Source organism: Mobula hypostoma, chromosome 17 (genome assembly GCF_963921235.1).
Source record: "Mobula hypostoma chromosome 17, sMobHyp1.1, whole genome shotgun sequence".
NCBI classification, from domain to species: domain Eukaryota; kingdom Metazoa; phylum Chordata; class Chondrichthyes; order Myliobatiformes; family Myliobatidae; genus Mobula; species Mobula hypostoma.
This window is the reverse complement of record NC_086113.1, coordinates 33234956-33254089: the sequence shown is the minus strand read 5'-3', so window position 1 is coordinate 33254089 and position 19134 is coordinate 33234956. Positions and strand designations below refer to the sequence as shown.

At 39.8% G+C, this 19134-nt stretch overlaps 1 protein-coding gene across 4 annotated transcripts in view; it reads right to left on the bottom strand.

Annotated features, from left to right (window-relative positions):
• Positions 1 to 19134, bottom strand: part of LOC134357922 (myosin light chain kinase 3-like) — a 207110-nt gene that overhangs the window by 29507 nt on the left and 158469 nt on the right. For all 4 annotated transcript variants that reach the window (XM_063069700.1, XM_063069697.1, XM_063069698.1 and 1 more), the window contains 6 exons: positions 14190 to 14295; positions 13532 to 13625; positions 13333 to 13442; positions 8558 to 8699; positions 6771 to 6841; positions 4722 to 4850 (listed from right to left, as the gene is read on the bottom strand). In XM_063069700.1, coding sequence (XP_062925770.1) covers positions 4722 to 4850; positions 6771 to 6841; positions 8558 to 8699; positions 13333 to 13442; positions 13532 to 13625; positions 14190 to 14295 — 652 coding nt within the window. The remainder of the gene's footprint in view (positions 1 to 4721; positions 4851 to 6770; positions 6842 to 8557; positions 8700 to 13332; positions 13443 to 13531; positions 13626 to 14189; positions 14296 to 19134) is intronic.

Sequence of the window (19134 nt, the reverse complement as noted above, 5' to 3'; positions counted from 1 at the left end):
ATCAATGCAACTATAAAGAAGGCAAGACAGCGACTATACTTCATTAGGAGGTTGAAGAGATTTGGTTTGTCAACTAAACCGTTCAAAAACTTCTATGGATTACCGTGGAGAGCATTCTGACAGGCTGTCTCACTGTCTGGTATGTGGGTGGGTGGGGGGAGATGGGGGAGGACAGGAAGCTCCGGAAAGTTGTGAAACTATTCTGCTCCATCTTGGGTACTAGCCTCCGTCGTGTCCAAGATACCTTCAAGGAGCAGTACCTCAAAAGACGACATCCTTTATCAAGGAACCCCATCATCCAAGACCTCCCCTCTTCTCATTGTTGCCAACAGGAAAGAGGTACAGAAGCCTAAAGCCACACACTCAGTGATTCAGTAACAGTTTCTTCCCCTCTGCCATAAGATTCCTAAATAGACATTGAAACTATGATCAGTACCTCATTTTTAAAATATATATTATTTCTGTTTTGCACTATTTTTATTCTATTCAACGTGCATTTATATACTTACTGTAATTGATTGATTTTTTTTCTCTTTCTATATAATCATGTAATGCATTGTACTGCTGCTGCTAAGTTAACAAATTTCATGACACATGCTGGTGATCATAAACCTGATTCTGATTCAAACGCTAAACAAAATGTTCCTGTAAAACTGCAGGGGCTTTGGTTATCTGGATCTTGTGCTGGACTCCAGCTGAACTCCACTGATAGGAAAAGATCAGAAGCAGCTTTTGCCGCTTGGCCCTGCAAGAGGTGGAGCCTTTGCCTCCCCATAAGACCATAAGATATAGGAGCAGAATTAGGCCATTTGGCCCATTGAGTCTGCTCCACCATATCATCATGGCTGATCCAGTTTTCCTGTCAGCCCCAATCTCCTGCCTTCTCCCCATATCTCTTCATGCCCAACCAATCAAGAATCTATCAACCTCTGCCCTAAATATACATAAAAATTTGGCCTCCACATCTGTGTGTGGCAACAAATTCACCAATGATTCAGCACATCTGACCCAATGTCACTTTTCTCCACTGACTTAATTTCATGTTTTACCCACAGAGCCATGTCACCCCATCTCTCTTCCTACCTGTCCTTTCAATACAATGTGTATCCTTGGACATTAAGCTCCCTTCTATAATTTTCTTTCAGCCATGATTCAGTGATGCCTAAAACATCATACTTGCCAATCTGTAACTGTGCTACAAGTTCATCAACCTTATTCCGTATACTGCACATTCAAATATAACACCTTCACTCCTGTATTCAGCCTTTTCAATTTTGTCTGCCTTTTACATTGCATCTCATCCTGTTGACTGCTTTTTTGCCCTGTCATCAGTCTCTCCTTGCTAGGAGTCTCACTACATATTGCCTTTGTTTGTAAAACAACTACCTTATCTTCAGTACTAATACTCTAGTTCCCTTCCCCTTGCCAAATTAGTATAAACCCACCCGAACAACTCTAGCCAACCAGCTCTCAAGGATATTAGACACCCTCAGGTTCAGATGTAACCCATCCCTTTTGTACAGGTCATACCTTCCCCAGAAGAGATCCCAGTGATCCAGTGATGCTCAAAGCAGCTGTGCAGGTTGACACTGTGGTTAAGAAGGTGTATGGCGTATTGGCCTTCACCAGTCGTGGAATTGAATCGTGAGGTAATGTTGGACCCTGGTCAGACCACACTTGGAGTACTGTGCTCAGTTCTGGTTGCCTCACTACAGGAAGGATGTGGAAGCCATAGAAAGGGTGCAGAGGAGATTTAGAAGGATGTTACCTGGATTTGGGAGCATGCCTTATGAGAATAGGTTGAGTGAACTCGGCCTTTTCTCCTTGGTGCGACAGAGGATGAGATGTGACCTGATAGAGGTGTATAAGATGATGAGAGTCATTGATCGTGTGGATAGACAGAAGCTTTTTCCCAGGGCTGAAATGGTTGCCACAAGAGGACACAGGTTTAAGGTGCTTTCTGATATCGTTTGATGCTAATGCTGTTGTTTCTTTTCGTACCTTGTGATGCATGGGGTAGCATTTTTGCCACTTCCTTAGTATTTGTCTGTTCTTTATTTTGAGGCCAAGTCGCTAACTCGACGCTCAACCCAGTATGGATGGAAAGAATGGAAGGGGCCGACCAGATTCAAACCTGGGACCATTTGCCTCAAAGTCTAGTGCTGTTGAAGCTGCACCACCGTTCAACAAACATGAAAGTATTGCAGGAAAATTTAGAACCAAAACCATTGTTGATTGCAAAACACTTTAGGTTTCATAAGAGGAATCAAAAGGAAGGGGAGTCCATTTCAGCTTACATGGCTGAAGTGGAGAAATTGTCTGAGCATTGTCGGTTCAGTAATAGGCTAATGACGCACTGAGGGATTGTTTAGTTTGGGGGATCTTACCGAAGAAAAGCCTTCAAAAATAGTTCAAAACTGAAACACAACTTACATCTAAAAGAGCAGTTGAAATAGCTGTATCAATGGAAACAATAGACAAAGATAAAACTGAGTTGCATTTAGGAACAAAAGCGAGCATGAACAAAATTGCAGCATCTGAACAGAAACAGGCCTGGCTGAACAAATCACGTTTCCATTGTGGCAGAGGCTCATATAGACCAGACCAATGCAGATTTAAAAGCAAAACTTGCAGAAAATGCCACAAATTTCAACGCATACAAAGAGCATGTTGGACAGACAAAAATAACTGGATGGCATAAGGAAGAGATACAGATAAAAAAGACGTTGTAGTTTCAGAAATAGCACTAATCTGCATGCTGTTGATGAAAAGTCTGATAATAATGAGAGTGACACAAGACTGAGTAGCCTTAAGATTTACTATGTGCAAACTAGAAATAGAGAAGCAATATGGCTTTCACCAAAGGTGAATGGCAAATTAATTAAAATGGAATTGGACTCTGGTTCATCTGTTTCAGTCATTCCACAGAATGCGTTTGAATGGCATTTCAAAGAAACTGAACTGAAACCTACAGATACCCCACTAAGAACTTTTACTGGAGAAAAGATAACTCCTGTGGGGATGACATGGGTAACAGTGAAATGCAACAAGCAAACAAGCAACACTGGGCTTGTATGTAGAAAATTCAAACGGGCCAGCATTGTGGGGTCATGAGTGGTAGAGACAACAGGTACTAGATTGGAGATCCATCCACCATCTGCATGCCACATCCCCTGCAATAGAGTCAATTGAAAGTGAAGAAGTAAGGTACTGGACGATGCCACAACTGTCTCCATGCTGTACAACATGAACCATTGCCCAACAGAGGAGAAGCACGTGTTGCTACTAACCTCTGTGCCTCTGGTTGGAAAGCACATTGGACGAAGGAAAGACCATGTTGCTCAGAGAAATCATGAAGGTAATGAAATTAGTGGTCTGACTACAACAATTTTTATAGGCAACATATCTGAGAAAGCTTCTGATATGTTAAAGAGACAGTTCCTTGCAAAATGTAGCTTTGTTTTAAGCTGGAAGAGAGTTCAAGGAGCTTCAGAAAAGTTGATATCATTTGTTTTTTTGTGAATCTACTCTTTGTGTTTTAAGGTTTTTGCATGAACTTCAAGTGGGAGACAAAAAGCTACTTATAAAAGTAGATGCAAAAGTAGATCCAGTTGGATGAAAGGAAGGCCAAAAAGAAAGGAATCAATGGAGATATGAAAACAGAGGATTCATCTCATGATGTTGTGGATGAGGAAACCTTGAGGAAAGATCAGACTATACAGGGAACAATAGGAGCATTAATAAGAGAGTACTCCAGTGAACTAAATACACCTTCCCAAATCAGAATGCACAAAAACTAGAAAAATAAAAAGAAAGGAGAAGAAAGTTGTCCAGAGCTGTCAGAACCACTTCCTACAGTCTCAGAGTCAATTCCAATAACCACCACTTAGAACCTGAGATAGTTTTCAAAGCCACAAGTTCACCTACCAAGCTGAGTAACTTCCCTTGTCAGTAAAGACTTTATCCCACAAGAGTAAGAAGTCCTCCATAGCGATTATATCTTTAAGCTTGAATAGGACAACTGAAAATTTACTATGTTGTGGATGTCTGTATAGTGGTCGTACAATCTGAGTTGATTTCAGGAGACCTGAGAACAAACCTGACCAATTTCCCCTGGGATCAATAAAGTACGACTATGACTATGACTATTGTATCATTTACTGCGTATATAGTTGAGGTGCATTCTATATTAAGTTGGAGTTCATAGCTAAGCAGGGAATGTTGTATATTCAATATTTCAGTAATATTTGACTAATCTGGCAAATATATTGTTTGATTAAGCAATGTTTAAAATTTATATAATTCATTATGGTTATACATAAAATACATGAATTGCATATATTATGATGCTATGCTATGCTATGTGCATGTCTCACTAAAAGTTAAAAAAAACAAAGTTATTCTTACATTTTGGATTTGTCTTTTCCTTTAAATTAGTTTTGTGTTTTGGAGTTACTGTATAAAACATAATGAAATCCAATATCCATGTACTATTTTGATCATTTTCTGTACTTTCCATGACATTTTAATGTAGCAGAATGTGTAAGATTCAATGGTCTCACAATGCTTCTAGATTTCCTATGTACTTGGGATCCACAGTTCAAAGGAAGTTTGGGGAAAAAAATCCTGTTGGAAGTTAAGATCCTTGTAAGTAGCTGTAATTCACAAATATTCCATTTCCTTATCTCTCCCACAAAAAAATTCATTGTTCTTATACTTACAACATATAGGCAATTACTCCAAGACTCCACATATCGGTAGGAAATGATACAAAGTCATAATTCACAACTTCAGGTGCAAGAAATTCTGGAGTTCCAAAGTTTATTTTTAGTTTTTCTCTTGGTTTGTATCTGATAAAATAAATCAACAAATTATTAAAAGTTAGACCTCTTTTATCACTCTACTTATTCATTATAAAAAAACATTACAGTAAAACACCACTTAAAGCTAGGATAGGTTTACTATACTTAATTATTTATTCTCCACCTTCTACTACATTAGTTCAATCATCAGTAAGAGAATAGAAGAGAACATCATTAAAATATCTGAGCAAAGATGGTAAATGATTCAAACATATGGGAAAAATGATGAGATGAGCCTATTTCACATCAATGGCACTGATATGAGACTGATACATAATTGGTGGTCTAGGATTTATGTTAAAATAATGATGAAATTAATGGCTTTCAGTATTAACATACAAAATGTTGAGCAACTTGTTGTGAAGAAGTGAGACCTAATGATTTGTACAGTTTATCTGCAACTTACCTCAACTTGCACAAGATCTACGAAGTTGGTGAAGTTGCAGACTAATTGCAGCTACATTAGAGGTGATACTGATCAATGTAAATATATAATTAATCATGAGGTTAATGTTCTTAAAATGCCAATTAACTTTCCAGTCCTGAAGTGAAGAATTATTAAATATGGAGTCTCATTCATCTAAATTGTAAATGGATGTTGGAGATGCTTTCACATCTAAAATTATTATTCCTTTCTTCCCTTTGTACTTATACTTTTTTTTCTTAGTTTGTCCTTTTTCTCATTCTCTTTCAGAATCTGATGTGACTGTACTTTATCCCCTTTATTTCTGTCTCATTGGTTAAGGAGCTAGCCTGAGCAGCACAATAGTGTAGTGGTTAGCAGAAATGCTTTACAACGTCAGTGACCAGTGTTTGGAGTTCGATTTCTGCTGCTGTCAGTAAGGAGTTTGTACATTTGCATCGTGACCACATGTGCTTCCTCCAGGCTATCACATTTCAAAGATGTATGGTTAGGGTTAATGAGTCGTTGGCATGCTATGTTGCCACCAGAAAAGTGGTATATTTGTGGGCTACCCCCAGCACGTACAAAACAATAATGCAAATGACCTATTTCACGGTATGTTTTAATCTGTCGATGTGCGTGTGACAAGTATCTTTCTTTAGCTCTGTTTCTATTTCATTCACTAAAGTCCTGAACAGCAGATTTCCAGAAGCATCCACATCAAAGTGGCTGATTTGATACAAGACAGATTAAGTAGTCATGCCCCGCTCCAGCAAATTCTGGCACAACATTCCCAAAATACCACCTTCAGTATATTTATCAAGCTACCTTTCTGAAATATCTTCCACCATTTCCAATGGTTTGAGCACCCACAGGACTCAGTGAAGTCCACCTGAACTTCAGTGGGATGATCATTGTTTCAGAGGTTAAAAGAATGTCAGAACATGTATCAGACCACAACATAAATAATTGGAAATTTTTTTTTCTATGGCTGCTGCTGGTATTTTATTAAAAATAACAGTGACAATATTTGTGAAATACAATTGCTTTTCAGCTAATCAGATTTACAAACGCAATTAGCTATTAAATCAGGACGAACCATATCCTGTAACCCTGAAGGGATCAGACATCCCTGAATAACTTTCTCAAGCAAAATTTCTAGGTTTGATTGAAAGAAGCTAAGTTTCATAATGATTCTTCCTGGCATACTGCTGAACCAGCTAAAATATAAAAATAATATCGTAAAGGCAATATGACTTAAGAACATTTGTTTTCTTTAAATTAAACTCTTTTGAAGAAATTCTGATACATTACGTTAGAGAACTCAAATGCTTTTTCATCCTATTAGCAGACTACAGTTACTTCACGTTTATATATTTGTTAATTAAAATAATTTCTTACGTTACATTTATTTATTATGTCCTTCACAATTGCTGAAAATGTATGTATTTTAAAGACTGTAGTTACTAATATTTGTTCATAATCCATAAATAAATGAGCATTACCTTCTTGCCAAGCCAAAGTCGATTATCTTTACTTGATTAGCTTCCCGGTTAACACACAAAATGTTCTCAGGCTGAAATTTTAAAGAAAATATCAATATTAAGAAAGAGAAAAGAGATTTGATGCATTGAAGCCCGTCCTTCCACTGCGGAAATTCTTCCTACATGCTTTTTAATACAGCTCTAAGCTCTGTAATCTTTGATTTCAACTCCTTGATGAATTATTGTTAAAAAATCATCGCATGGCTTTGATGAAAATCTGTTATTTGCATATGTGTATTCTTAAAATTTACTTTTCACTCTACTCCCATTCACAATCAGGATCTTTTATTGGTATCTGTGTAACCCTTTGAACCCATTCTGGCCTGCCTGACCTGCATCTCTCCTCTATTTACCTCTCTTTACTCCATTTCCTCCGATATGTTGATCTGGGTCGGGCTTCCCTCTCACGGGATGCCTGCAGTCACAGATAACTTTAACAGCTGCGTGGCTCCCATCATCCTGCTGCAGCTGTTCCACAGGACGCTGCCAGTAAAGAGGCCCACAGGTGGGGAAACTGAGGCTGCTGTGCTGCTGATGGCCTGTGCACAGCTTAATACACTCAGAAGGCCTTTCTCACAGCTTCAAAATAACTCTAAGGATCCCAAACATTTCAAAACAGTTTAATACATTTAAATTATGTTAACAATTAAAAATATGACTTTAAAAATTAAAGCATTATAATAATACCTAGGTTTTCCACAAATAATATTTTCATGGAATCAAAATGAATTGCTGTAGCTAGCCTGACTCTCATGAGAAAGAGCAAAGTCTTAACAGAATGTTGGGGGGGGGGGGGGAGGGAAATATACTTTCCCAAATCTACTCTGAGATATTGCAATGCTTGTCAGCAGAGATGAGAATGTAGTATTATGCCACCTGAGTACAATATCGCATGCAAATATCTCACAGTTTATGCGGCTGAATGATGTAACTGGTGACCTACAGCTGGTTGTTCATCTAGCCAAGCATATTAGGATGCTGTATGAAGTGGCACAGAGGCCCATGGCTCTCATAATCAGCTTACATAATACCGTCGCAACTTCAGTGCCATCAGTCGGGGGCTCAGTGCTGGGCTCCTCTATCAGTCGCAGCAGATACTATCACATCCTGAGCTTTGTTTCTTTATCTTTCTATCCCTCCCAGCAACTCTTAAGTTTGCTATATGAAACACTAGCTACAAACGGCCTCTTCACATCGGCAGTAATACTCCAACCTGTGTCATTATGCACCCGAGTACTGTGGGTACGCACGTTCTCCATACTGATCCAGAAATACTCCAGGTATCAAGCTATGCCATCAAACCCTTGGGTGAACAACTGCCTCTCTCTAACTGACTGGAATGTGACTTACAAAATAACAATCTGTCTTGGATGTTAAACCTTAGCTCTAGGGAGCAACCACTTGTACCTAGGTGTTTTAAATAACCTTCTCGTGGCATACATTAAAAATGACAGAGGCTAGAGACCAATAATATCTCAACATTGCATGAGTTAAATATGGAACACCAGGGAAATCTTAGGAAACACTGGGCCTGTGTACGGAGACAGGAATCACACACATAGTTGTGTGTAATTTGCTCTCCCGCATGAGAAAATGTTAATATGTTAGTCACAAGGGAAAAGAATATTCAGTTCTCTGAAATAACAATTTCAAGTATTTATAATTTAACTTTGTTATAATTTCTTTGCTGTGGGTAAATTTTAACTGGCTTGCAAAGGGGTTCACAAGTATCTTTCACCACCATTTACCTTCAGGTCCAGGTGAAGGATGTACATCTGATGCATATATTGAAGTCCTTCACAAATCTGCTTTACAAATAAGATTGTGTCCATTTCGGTTAAATTGTAGTTTTCATCTATGATCCTGTCAAATAGTTCGCCACCTTCAATACTGTATGGAAAAAGGTGAATTCATGATTCATTGAACAACATCCTGTGACAATTCCTGCTGCAAGATAGAAGAGTAATATTCATTGTTGGTCACACACCCTGAATGTACAATACTATGGCTGTTGTGAACTATGATCCTGTTCCCAAACGTATTCTCACTGAACTCCATGAAACTTCAGATCTGGAGTACAAGGCGCCATTTGCATATTAGCTTATGTGCCCAAAGATAAGTTTTGACTTCTGAGATTTAGTTCTTCAGCGTGCAGATTTCCTTTGTTTTTTGTTCTCATTAGGTTAATTGAGCTGGCTGCTGATTAGGACCAGGTTTGCTCTATGTGTTCAATTATAATGTCAGTAGTAACAAAATCAAAAACTACATACAGTATGCTATAAATCTCTAATGACCCTCAGTTAATCAGGCAGCCTCTGTAGGACTCTGCTTCTGAATTTCACTTGTTTCCTCTCTGCCTAGTTCTGCTGAAGGATTTCTGCTCTGAAACATGAGCTGTTTTTCTTTCCACAGATGCAGAGGTTTCCAGTACTTTTTGTTTTTAATATATTGACTGTACCCCTATTTTAATGTCACTCCATAATTAAGTTTGGTAAAAGATACTGAACATGGTCTTTGTTCACATTCATACCACTAATGATGCATTTTGTTTTAAATTGCTTAAACCCAGTCTATGAACTGGTTGCCTAAGCTTCCACTTCGGACGTTGGAGTACACAACAAATGCGTGTGAAACTCCAGACACCTTCACCTGCTATTGACACCACTGAAAGTAAAACTGAGAATTGGCAAAAATGGAGCTGTTGTGCCCCTTCTCCATTCAAACAAGACCAGAAGACATGGGAGCAGAAGTAGATAACTTGGCCATCGAGTCTGCTCTGCCATTCCATCATGCCTGATTTATTATCCCTCTCAACACCATTCTCCTGCCTTCTCTCTGTAACCTTTGACACCTTGATTAATCAATGACCTATCGGCCTCCGAGTTTAAAGATGCCTGATGACGTTGCCTCCACTGTAACCTGTGGCAGTGAATTCCACAGATTCACCACCCTCTTGCTAAAGAACTTCCTCCTCATCTTTATTTTAAATGGCTATCCCCCTATTCTGAGGCTGTGCTCTCTGGTCTTGAACTCCCCCACTATGGGAAACATCCTCTCGACATTCACTCTATCTAGGCTTTTCAATATTTGATAGGTTTTAATGATATCCCCCCTCATTCTTCTAAAATCCAGTTAGTAAAGGCCCAAGAGCATCAAACAGTCCTCATACATTTACCCTTTGATTCCCAGGGTTATTCTCATGAACCTCCTAAGGACCCTCTCCGACGGCAGTACATCCTTTCTTAGATAAGGGGCCCAAAACTACTCATAATACTCCAAGAGTGGTCTGACCAATGCCTTATAAAACCTCAGCATTACATCTTTGTTTTTATATTCTAATCCTCTGAAAATGAATGCTAACATTGCATTTGTCTTCCTTACCACTGACTTAACCTGAAAATTAACCTTTAGGAAATGCTGCCCGAGGATTCCAAGTCCCTTTGCACCTCTGAATTTTGAATTTTCTCCCCATTTAGAAAGTAGTTTTTGCTTTTATTCCTTCTACCAAAGTGCATAATTGCATGATTATAGACTTCCCTACACAGTATTCCTTCTTCCATTTCTTTGCCCATTCTCCTAATCTGTCTGAATTCTTCTGCAGACAGCCTGCTTCCTCAACACTACCTGCCCTTGCAACTATCTTTGTATTGTCTGGAAACCTGGCCACAAAACCATCAATTCAGTGATCCAAATCATTGACATATAATGGGAAAAGAAGTGGTCCCAACACTGAACCCTGAGGAAATGGAAGAGCTCAAATACTTTAGCTAATGTGGAAGAGTCATCAGGTAAAGATATAATACTGAAGACACTAGAGACTACAGATGATGGAATATGGAGCAAACAACAAGTTGTTTGAGGAACTCAATACAGTATGAAACATATAACCGTATAACAATTACAGCACAGAAACAGGCCATCTCGGCCCTTCTTGTCCTTGCCAAACTCTTACTCTCACCTAGTCCCACCGACCAGCACTCAGCCCATAACCCTCCACTCCTTGCCTGTCCATATAGCTATCCTATTTAACTTTAAATGACAGCATCGGACCTGCCTCAACCACTTCTGCTGGAAGCTCGTTCTACACAGCTACCACTCTCTGAGTAAAGAAGTTCCCCCTCATGTTACCGCTAAACTTTCGCCCTTTAACTCTCAACTCATGTCCTCTTGTTTGAATCTCCCCCACTCTCAATGGAAAAAGCCTATCCACGTCAACTCTATTTATCCCCCTCATAACTTTAAATACCTTTATCAAGTCCCCCCTCAACCTTTTACGCTCCAAAGAATAAAGACCCAACTTGTTCAACCTTTTTCTGTAACTTAGGAGATGAAACCCAGGTAACATTCCAATAAATCTTCTCTGTACTCTCTCAATTTTGTTGACCTCTTTCCTATAATTCGCTGACCAGAACTGTACAAAATACTCCAAATTTGGCCTTACCAATGCCTTGTACAATTTCAACATTACATCCCAACTCCCATACATCTGTGGAGGCAAAAGGACTAGTGCAAGATTCACATGCAACTCCTTCAATGTGGTTTACTGCACTTGATGCTCTCGATGTAGTCTTCTCTACATTGGTGAGACCAAACATGGACTGGTAACTCTTTTGCTGAGCTCCTGTGCTCTGTCACAGGGGCCATCCTGAGTGCCAGGTTGCAAGATATCTTAATGTCCCTATCTATTCTCACACTAACCTGTCTGTCCTTGGCCTTCTCCACTGCCAGAGTAGGGCCAAATATGAACTTTAAGAACAGCACCCCATATACACCTGGGTAATCTACAACCACACAGCATGAATATTGAATTCTCCAATTTCAGGTAATGAGAACCCTTTCTGTTCATTGCTCCACCCTTCTGATTCACCCAGGCCTTTCACACACAATCTTCATTCCAACCTCTGTCCATCATCCTGTTCTCTGGTCTCTTTCCCTACCCCCACATGGCTCCACCTGCCTATCACCCAGGCACTCAACTCAGTGAGTGCTCTATCTCCTTGTGCAGCTGTTCCCATCTGCCCCCATTCCTTCCCTCATCTGGTTCCACTTATTACCTTCCTTCCTTATCAGATGTCAGAATTTGCAGCCCTTCATTGTTTATAGTGACAACCTCCCAGCCTCTGCTGAACCTGGTATCAATACAATAGCTATTACACTGTCATATTGTTGTAAAACTCCAAGCAATGCATTAATGTCCTGCAGGGAAGAAGACTTACAACCTTGCCAACATTAGAGCAGCGACTGGACACTTAGCTCAGATTTACGATATGAAAACATATCTCATGACATCTTAATTTGTTTTTGATAAACTTAGATAATCTAATGGTTCATCATTAATTCAAATGTATATTTTCAGATTCTTCTATTGGAAATTTGGCTGGAACTCCATTGCATTATCCAGTGAGGAATTTGGTGATTAATTTTGAATTGCATTGCATTAAATTAAAAAAAAAACAGAGGATGAAGCAGAAAGCAGATGCAGTTGCCCACTTTGGTTGCCTATTCCCTTTCCATGCTTCTACCTCTCGTCTTCTTACATCCATCTCCTACGCCCTAACCCCGTTCAAGCCAAGTCAGTAGTTAACAGTTTCTGCTACCCTACTGAATACTTCTTAACTGTGTGTGCGGGAGGAGAGAGAAGCAGCGTGTCGCGCATGCGCAGCCCTCCAGTGAAAAATGATATCATATCCGTTAAGTAGGAGCCGTAAACAATTCTGATTTGATGGAGATGGACGTGAAAGCACAGGGGAACTCTGGAAAAATTTCTGAAACGCTTGTTCGCTGCTGTCGTTACGGCGTGGTCAGGAATCTTTCGGAGGGTAGGCCTCAAAATCCCCGGCTTTCCCTGCTGTTGGCGACCGAGACGGAGGTCGAATCGTTCAGATAGAGATGGCACTCGGTACTCGGTGTCGGAGAGCTGATCAGAGCTCGAAGTTTTCGGATGACTCAGAGTCGAACCGTGGTCGGGTATGGCAGGGAGAGTTTTTCTTCCTTCTCCCGTTTGCGTGAGATGTGGGACATTTGAGGGACTTTGAACCTTTACTGTGCTCATGGACTTCTTCATCAAGTTATGGTACTGTTGCACTGTTGTAACTATATGTTATAATTATGTGGTTTTGTTAGTTTTTTTCAGTCTTGGTCTGTCCTGTGTTTTGTGATATCACACCGGAGGAAATATTCTATCATTTCTTAATGCATGCATTACTAAATGACAATAAAAGAGTCTTCATAAAAGCATGTCTTCATAATCTAATCTAAAAACTACAATTAAAGAGTTCTTTTATCCAAGTCCAAAGCTTTCATGTACAATGAGGAATAAAATTGACCAAGCTCAATTTAAAATGCATGTAATCCTTCCAAAGTTGTTTGAACTTTCACTTGGATTGGTCTCAGTAGTGTTCATGACAACTTAGGATATGTTTGCTCTTGGCTATGCTTTGAGCACCAAGTGGAACACATCTTTGTATCCTTAAGTATGAATGTCTAAGAACTAGAAACTTGACTGGTGTTTGATGCAACTTACTATTCCATGATCAGAATGATATCATTCTTTGTTTCAAAAGCATCATACAGCTGGATGAGATTTGTATGATTCAGTTGATTCATGACTTGGATCTCATTCTTAACTTCCTCCTGTTAAACAATGATAATACATGTAATGTCAAAAACAAATCAAATAAATCACGTTGGAAACAGCTGACATTATTCTGGAAGGGATATACCTTCTGCTTAGCTGCTCTAGTTTTAATAATCTTGGCTGCCAAGGTGAGGCCTGTAGCCTTTTCAATGCATTTGTGTACTTGTCCAAATCGTCCCCTGTAATGAATAGACACAAAATTAATAAGATATTTCAAGCCATTGCAACTTATTCGCTTAAATGAAGTTTGCACGAAAGGGGTGTATATATTGCCAAGAAATTTTGGAAGTATGACTGCATTAGCTACATATATAATAGCCTTGTGGCTCAGTTACTTAACTAGTCATCAAAGGCTTGGTCCATTGAGCTGAAGACTTCTAATCCAAATATGGCAAATAAAATAATTAAATTCAACTAATTAAACTACATTTGCTATGTTCATTTAGTAGATGCAATGTTACTATGATGATTTGTTGCAGTTAACAAAATGGTTTACTGATGTTCTGAGGCCTGGCCCACAAATGATTGCAGACTCACAGCAATGACGGTAAACTCTGAAATCCTAATTCTGAGTATTTAGGAACAATAGACGTTGGACTGTCCACCGATGCCCACTGGAGTAAATGATATATCATTAACCTCCCAAATCATTTTGGGGAAAGATGACGTGTGACAGAGTTAGAACTGTGTCCAATACCTCTTTAGCAATTTAAACTTTTAGATAAACTTTAAGCAGAACTGACCCTCCAAGGACTTCAGATTTCTGTATTGTATAGTAATTGCTGATCTGCGCTGCATTGGTTGAGACAATCCGATGTTCAAATGGAGCTGGTGGAGCAGGGCCATCATCTGAACCAGAAAAGATAAAACAAGCAAAAATGTTGGCACGCGGATCTGTTGCAACCATTACATAACATTAAGAAGTTGACATTAACACTTAATGTATTGTACTATAATGGATTAAGAAGGAAACAATGAATGAGTGACTTGTATTTTACATTATTATACCTATTACAATGGCACAGAAGGGAAACATTGGCTCTCAAGAAATGAATCCTATCAGGCCCATTCACTCCTCTTTATTTACTTGTAACTCTGTATCTATCATTGATGCTGACATGGAGATGGTTAAGACCTCCATGTTTCTAAGTGTTAACATCACCATAACTTGTTCTGGTCCAACCACATGGACACCATGGCCAAGCAAGCACAACAGCACCTTTGCTTCCTCATAAGGCTAAGGAAATTTTGCACGCCCCCACTGACCCTCAATAACTTTTATGGATGGACCTTTGAAAACATCCTACCTGGATGCTTCATAGGATGGTATGGCAACTACTTTCTTTGCCCAAGACAGCAAAGTATTACAGAGAGCTGTGGACACAGCTTTGTCCGTCACAAAAAAACAGCCTCTCCTCCGCGGAGTCTGTCTGTGCTTCTTGCTGCCTCGGAAAAGCAGCCAACGTAATCAAAGACAATACTCTGGACATTCTCAACTAACATAATAGTCGACATAATCAAAGGCAATATTCTGGACATTCTCAATTCTCCTCATTTCCATCAGGCAGAAGATATAAACTCTTGAACATATGCACTATCGGGCTCAAGGACAGCTTCTATTCCACTGGTATAAGACCGCTGAATTGATCTCTGTAAGTCAAAGATGAACATTTGAATCTTTAATCTACTTTGTCGTGGCTCTTCCACCTTATTGTTCTGCTTCACTGTACTTGCTCTGCAACTGTAACACAATATCTGTTCTTGCTTTTCCTTGTGTACTATCTCGCTATCTTGATGTACTTAAGTTTTGAAATGAACTGTATGGATGGCATGCAAAACAAAGTACTATGCTCTACCTTGGTTCCTTATTCCTTCTCACCCACCCATCTGCTCACCTTTGCTTCTATTGCCTACACTAAGGGATAATTTGCAGTGGATAATTAAACAACTCTGGGCAGTGGGACAGAGATACATCTCTACCAAAGGAGGTGTGGAGGTGTAAGGCACTACTTCCCTCCACTAGCCTGCAGGTCACCCTTGGGCAAGGTGTAGAAGTTGTTTATCATCCCCATCCCTCCCCACCAACTAGAGTCACATCAATCCATGGAAGCAGGTGGTGGATGATCATATGAACAGCTGGTGCATATCGCAACTTCCAGTTATGCGACCACTGACCCCAGGCAGACGGCCCCTGAAGAGTATTGATAATGGCTGGGGTCCTGTAAAGACACTGCCCAGAAGAAGGCAACGGCAAACCACTTCTATAGAAAAATTTCCCATGAACAATCCTGGTCAAGGAAGGACCATGATCGCCCACGTCATACGACGCTGCTCATAACGAACGAACAAGTTATCCAACTGGCTTGGATTTAGTTTTATCATGATCTTTTAAATGAGACAGAATGTGTCAATGTGAAGTGATTATGGCACTGCTTGCAACACAATACTACTGTAAAGTATGTTCCGCATTAACACAGTTGACATTACCCTTCTTTCCACTGCTTCATCAAAGGCTCTGATTTTAACCCACAGTGTGAAGTGCTGGACATTAAACAATAAGCACACTACAAACACCCAAACCTCAGTAAAGTGAGCATCAAGAAATGTCAGTCAGTTGTTGATACTTAAAACACATGGGCAAGGAATTTTGGTGATCGCAGGTTTAGATGCACACAAATATTCTTCACTGCACACTTTTTCTTCATGATTTTAGAGGGAAGAGTGAATGTTCCTGGAGAGTGTACTCACAGTGTTTACTTGATTTTGAAATTAATTTGGGTTTGGCACTCAATTTATACTCAAAAACATTAATATTAGTACCCTGTTTAAGTACTAACCCTGAATTGGAGATGTGACAATTAGTTGGCCAGAAAATAATTGACTTGAAAACTGAGTGCATTCATTATTGGGGCCTAACTTAAGACCATAAGACATATAAGCAGAATTAGGCCATCTGGCCCATCAGGTCTGCTCCGCCATTCAATCATAGCTGATCCTTTTTTTCTCTCCTCCTCAACCCCAGTTCCCAATCTTCTCCCTGTAATCTTTGATGCCATGTCCAATCAAGAACCTATCAATCTCTGCCTTAAATACACCCAACAACCTGGCTTTCACAGCTGCATTTGGCAACAAATTCCATAAACTCACCACCCTTTGGCTAAAAAATTTCTCCACATCTCTCTATCCTGAGGCTGTGCCCTCTTGTCCTAGACTCTCCCACCATGGGAAACATTCTTTCAACATCTACTCTGTCTGGGCCTTTCAACATTCAAAAGGTTTCATTGAAAGCCCCCCTCCCCCCCATCCTTCTAAATTCCAGCAAGTACAGACATAGAGCCATCAAACATTCCTCGTATGATAATCCATTCATTCCTGGAATCATCCTTGTGAACCTCTTCTGAACCCTCTCCAATGCCAGCACATCTTTTCTTAGATGAGGAGCCCAAAACTGTTCACAATACTCAAAGTGAGGCCATACCAGTGCCTTATAAAGCCTCAGCATCACATCCCTGCTCTTGTATTCCTAGTCCTCTTGAAATAAATATTAACACTGCGTTTGCCATCCTCATCACCAACTCAACCTGAAAGTTAACCTTTAGGGTGTTCTGCACAAGGACTCCCAAGTCCCTTTGCATCTCAGATTTTTGGACTTTCTCCGTTTAGAAAATAGTCCGCACATTTATTTCTACTACCAAAGTGCATGACCATGCATTTGCCAACATTATATTTCGTTTGCCACTTCTTGCCCATTCTCCTAATATGTCTAAATTCTCTGCATCCTACCTGTTTCCGCAACACTACCTGCCCTTCCACCAATCTTTATATCATCTATAAACTTGGCAACAAAGCCAACTATTCCATCACCTAAATCATTTATATACAGCATAAAAAGAAGTAGTTCCAACACTGACCCCTGCAGAACACCACTAATCACTGGTAGCCAACCAGAAAAGGATCCGTTTATTCCCACTCGCTGCCTCCTACCAATCAGCCAATGCTCTAACCATGTCAGTAACTCTCCTGTAGTATCATGGGCTCTTAACTTGGTAAGCAGCCTCATGTGTGGCACTTGTTAAAGGCCTTCTGAAAGTCCAGATATACAACATCCACTGCATCCCCTTTATCTATCCTACTTGTAATCTCCTCAAAGAATTCCAACAGGTTTGTCAGGCAGGATTTTCCCTGAAGGAAACCATGCTGACTCTGTACTATCTTCTCCTATGTCACCAAGTGCTCCATCACCTCATCCTGAACAGTTGACTCGAACATCTTCCCAATCACTGAGATCAGGCTAACTGGTCTATAATATCCTTTCTGCTGTCTTCCTAGTTTCTTAAAGAGTCGAGTGACGTTTGCAATTTTCCAGTCCTCTACACCATGCCAGAGTCCATTGATTTTTGAAAGATCATTTCTAATGTCACCACAATCTCTAACACTACCTCTTTCAGAACCCTAGGGTGCAGTTCATCTAGTCCAGGTGACTTGTGTACCTTTCGGTCTTTCAGCTTTTTGAGCACCTTCTCTCTTGTAATAGTAACTGCACCCACTTCTCTTCCTTCACACACTACAACATCAGGCAGACTGCTAGTATCTTCCACAGTGAAAACTGATGCAAAATACACATTTAGTTCTCCTTGTCCCCCATTATTATTTCTTCTGTCTCATTTTCTAGCGGTCCTATATCCTCTCTCATTTCTCTTTTATTTTTAACATACTTGAAAAAACTTTTACTATCCACTTTGATATTATTTGCTAGCTTGCTTTCATATTTCTTGTGGTCTTGTGATATTTCATCTTTTCCCTTCTAAGGATTTTTTTGGTGTTTTCTGTAGGTTTTTAAAAACTTCCTAATCCTCTATCTTCCCACAAACCTTTGCTTTGTTTTTTCCCCTTTCTTTTATTTTTACAATTGTTTTGACTTCCCTTGTCAGTCATGATTGTACTATTTTACCATTTGAGTATTTCTTCAATTTTTGGAATACATATGTCCTGCACCTTTCTCATTTTTTCCCAGAAACGCATGTCATTGCTGCTCTGCTGACATGCCTGCCAGCAGCTCCTTCCAGTTTACTTTGGCCATCTCCTCTCTCATACCACTGTAATTTCCCTTACTCCACTGAAATACTGCTACATCAGACTTTACTTTCCCCCTATCTCCCTATCTGTAGGTACCGAGGAGATGTCAGGGGTAAGTTTTTTTTATGCAGAGAGTGGTGAGTGCATGGAATGGGTTGCCGGTGACGATGGTGGAGGCGGATACAATAGGGTCTTCTAAGAGGCTCCTGGATAGGTACATGGAGCTTAGAAAAATAGTGGGCTATGGGTAACCCAAGGTAATTTCTAAAGTAAATACATATTTGATACAACATTGTGGGCTGAAGGGCCTGTATTGTGCTGTAGGTTTTCTATGTTTCTATCAAATTTCAAGTTGAACTCAATCATATTGTGATCACTGGCTCCTGAAAGTTCTTTTACCCTAAGCTCCCTAATCACCTCAGGTTCTTTACATAATAACCAATCAGTGTAGCTGATCCCCTAGTAGGCTCACTGACAAACTGCTCTAAAAAGCCATCTCTTAGGCATTCAGCAAACTCATTCTCTTGAGATCCATTACCAACCTGATTTTCCCAATCGACCTGCATGTTAAAATCTCCCATGACTACCATAACAATGCCCTTTTGACATGCC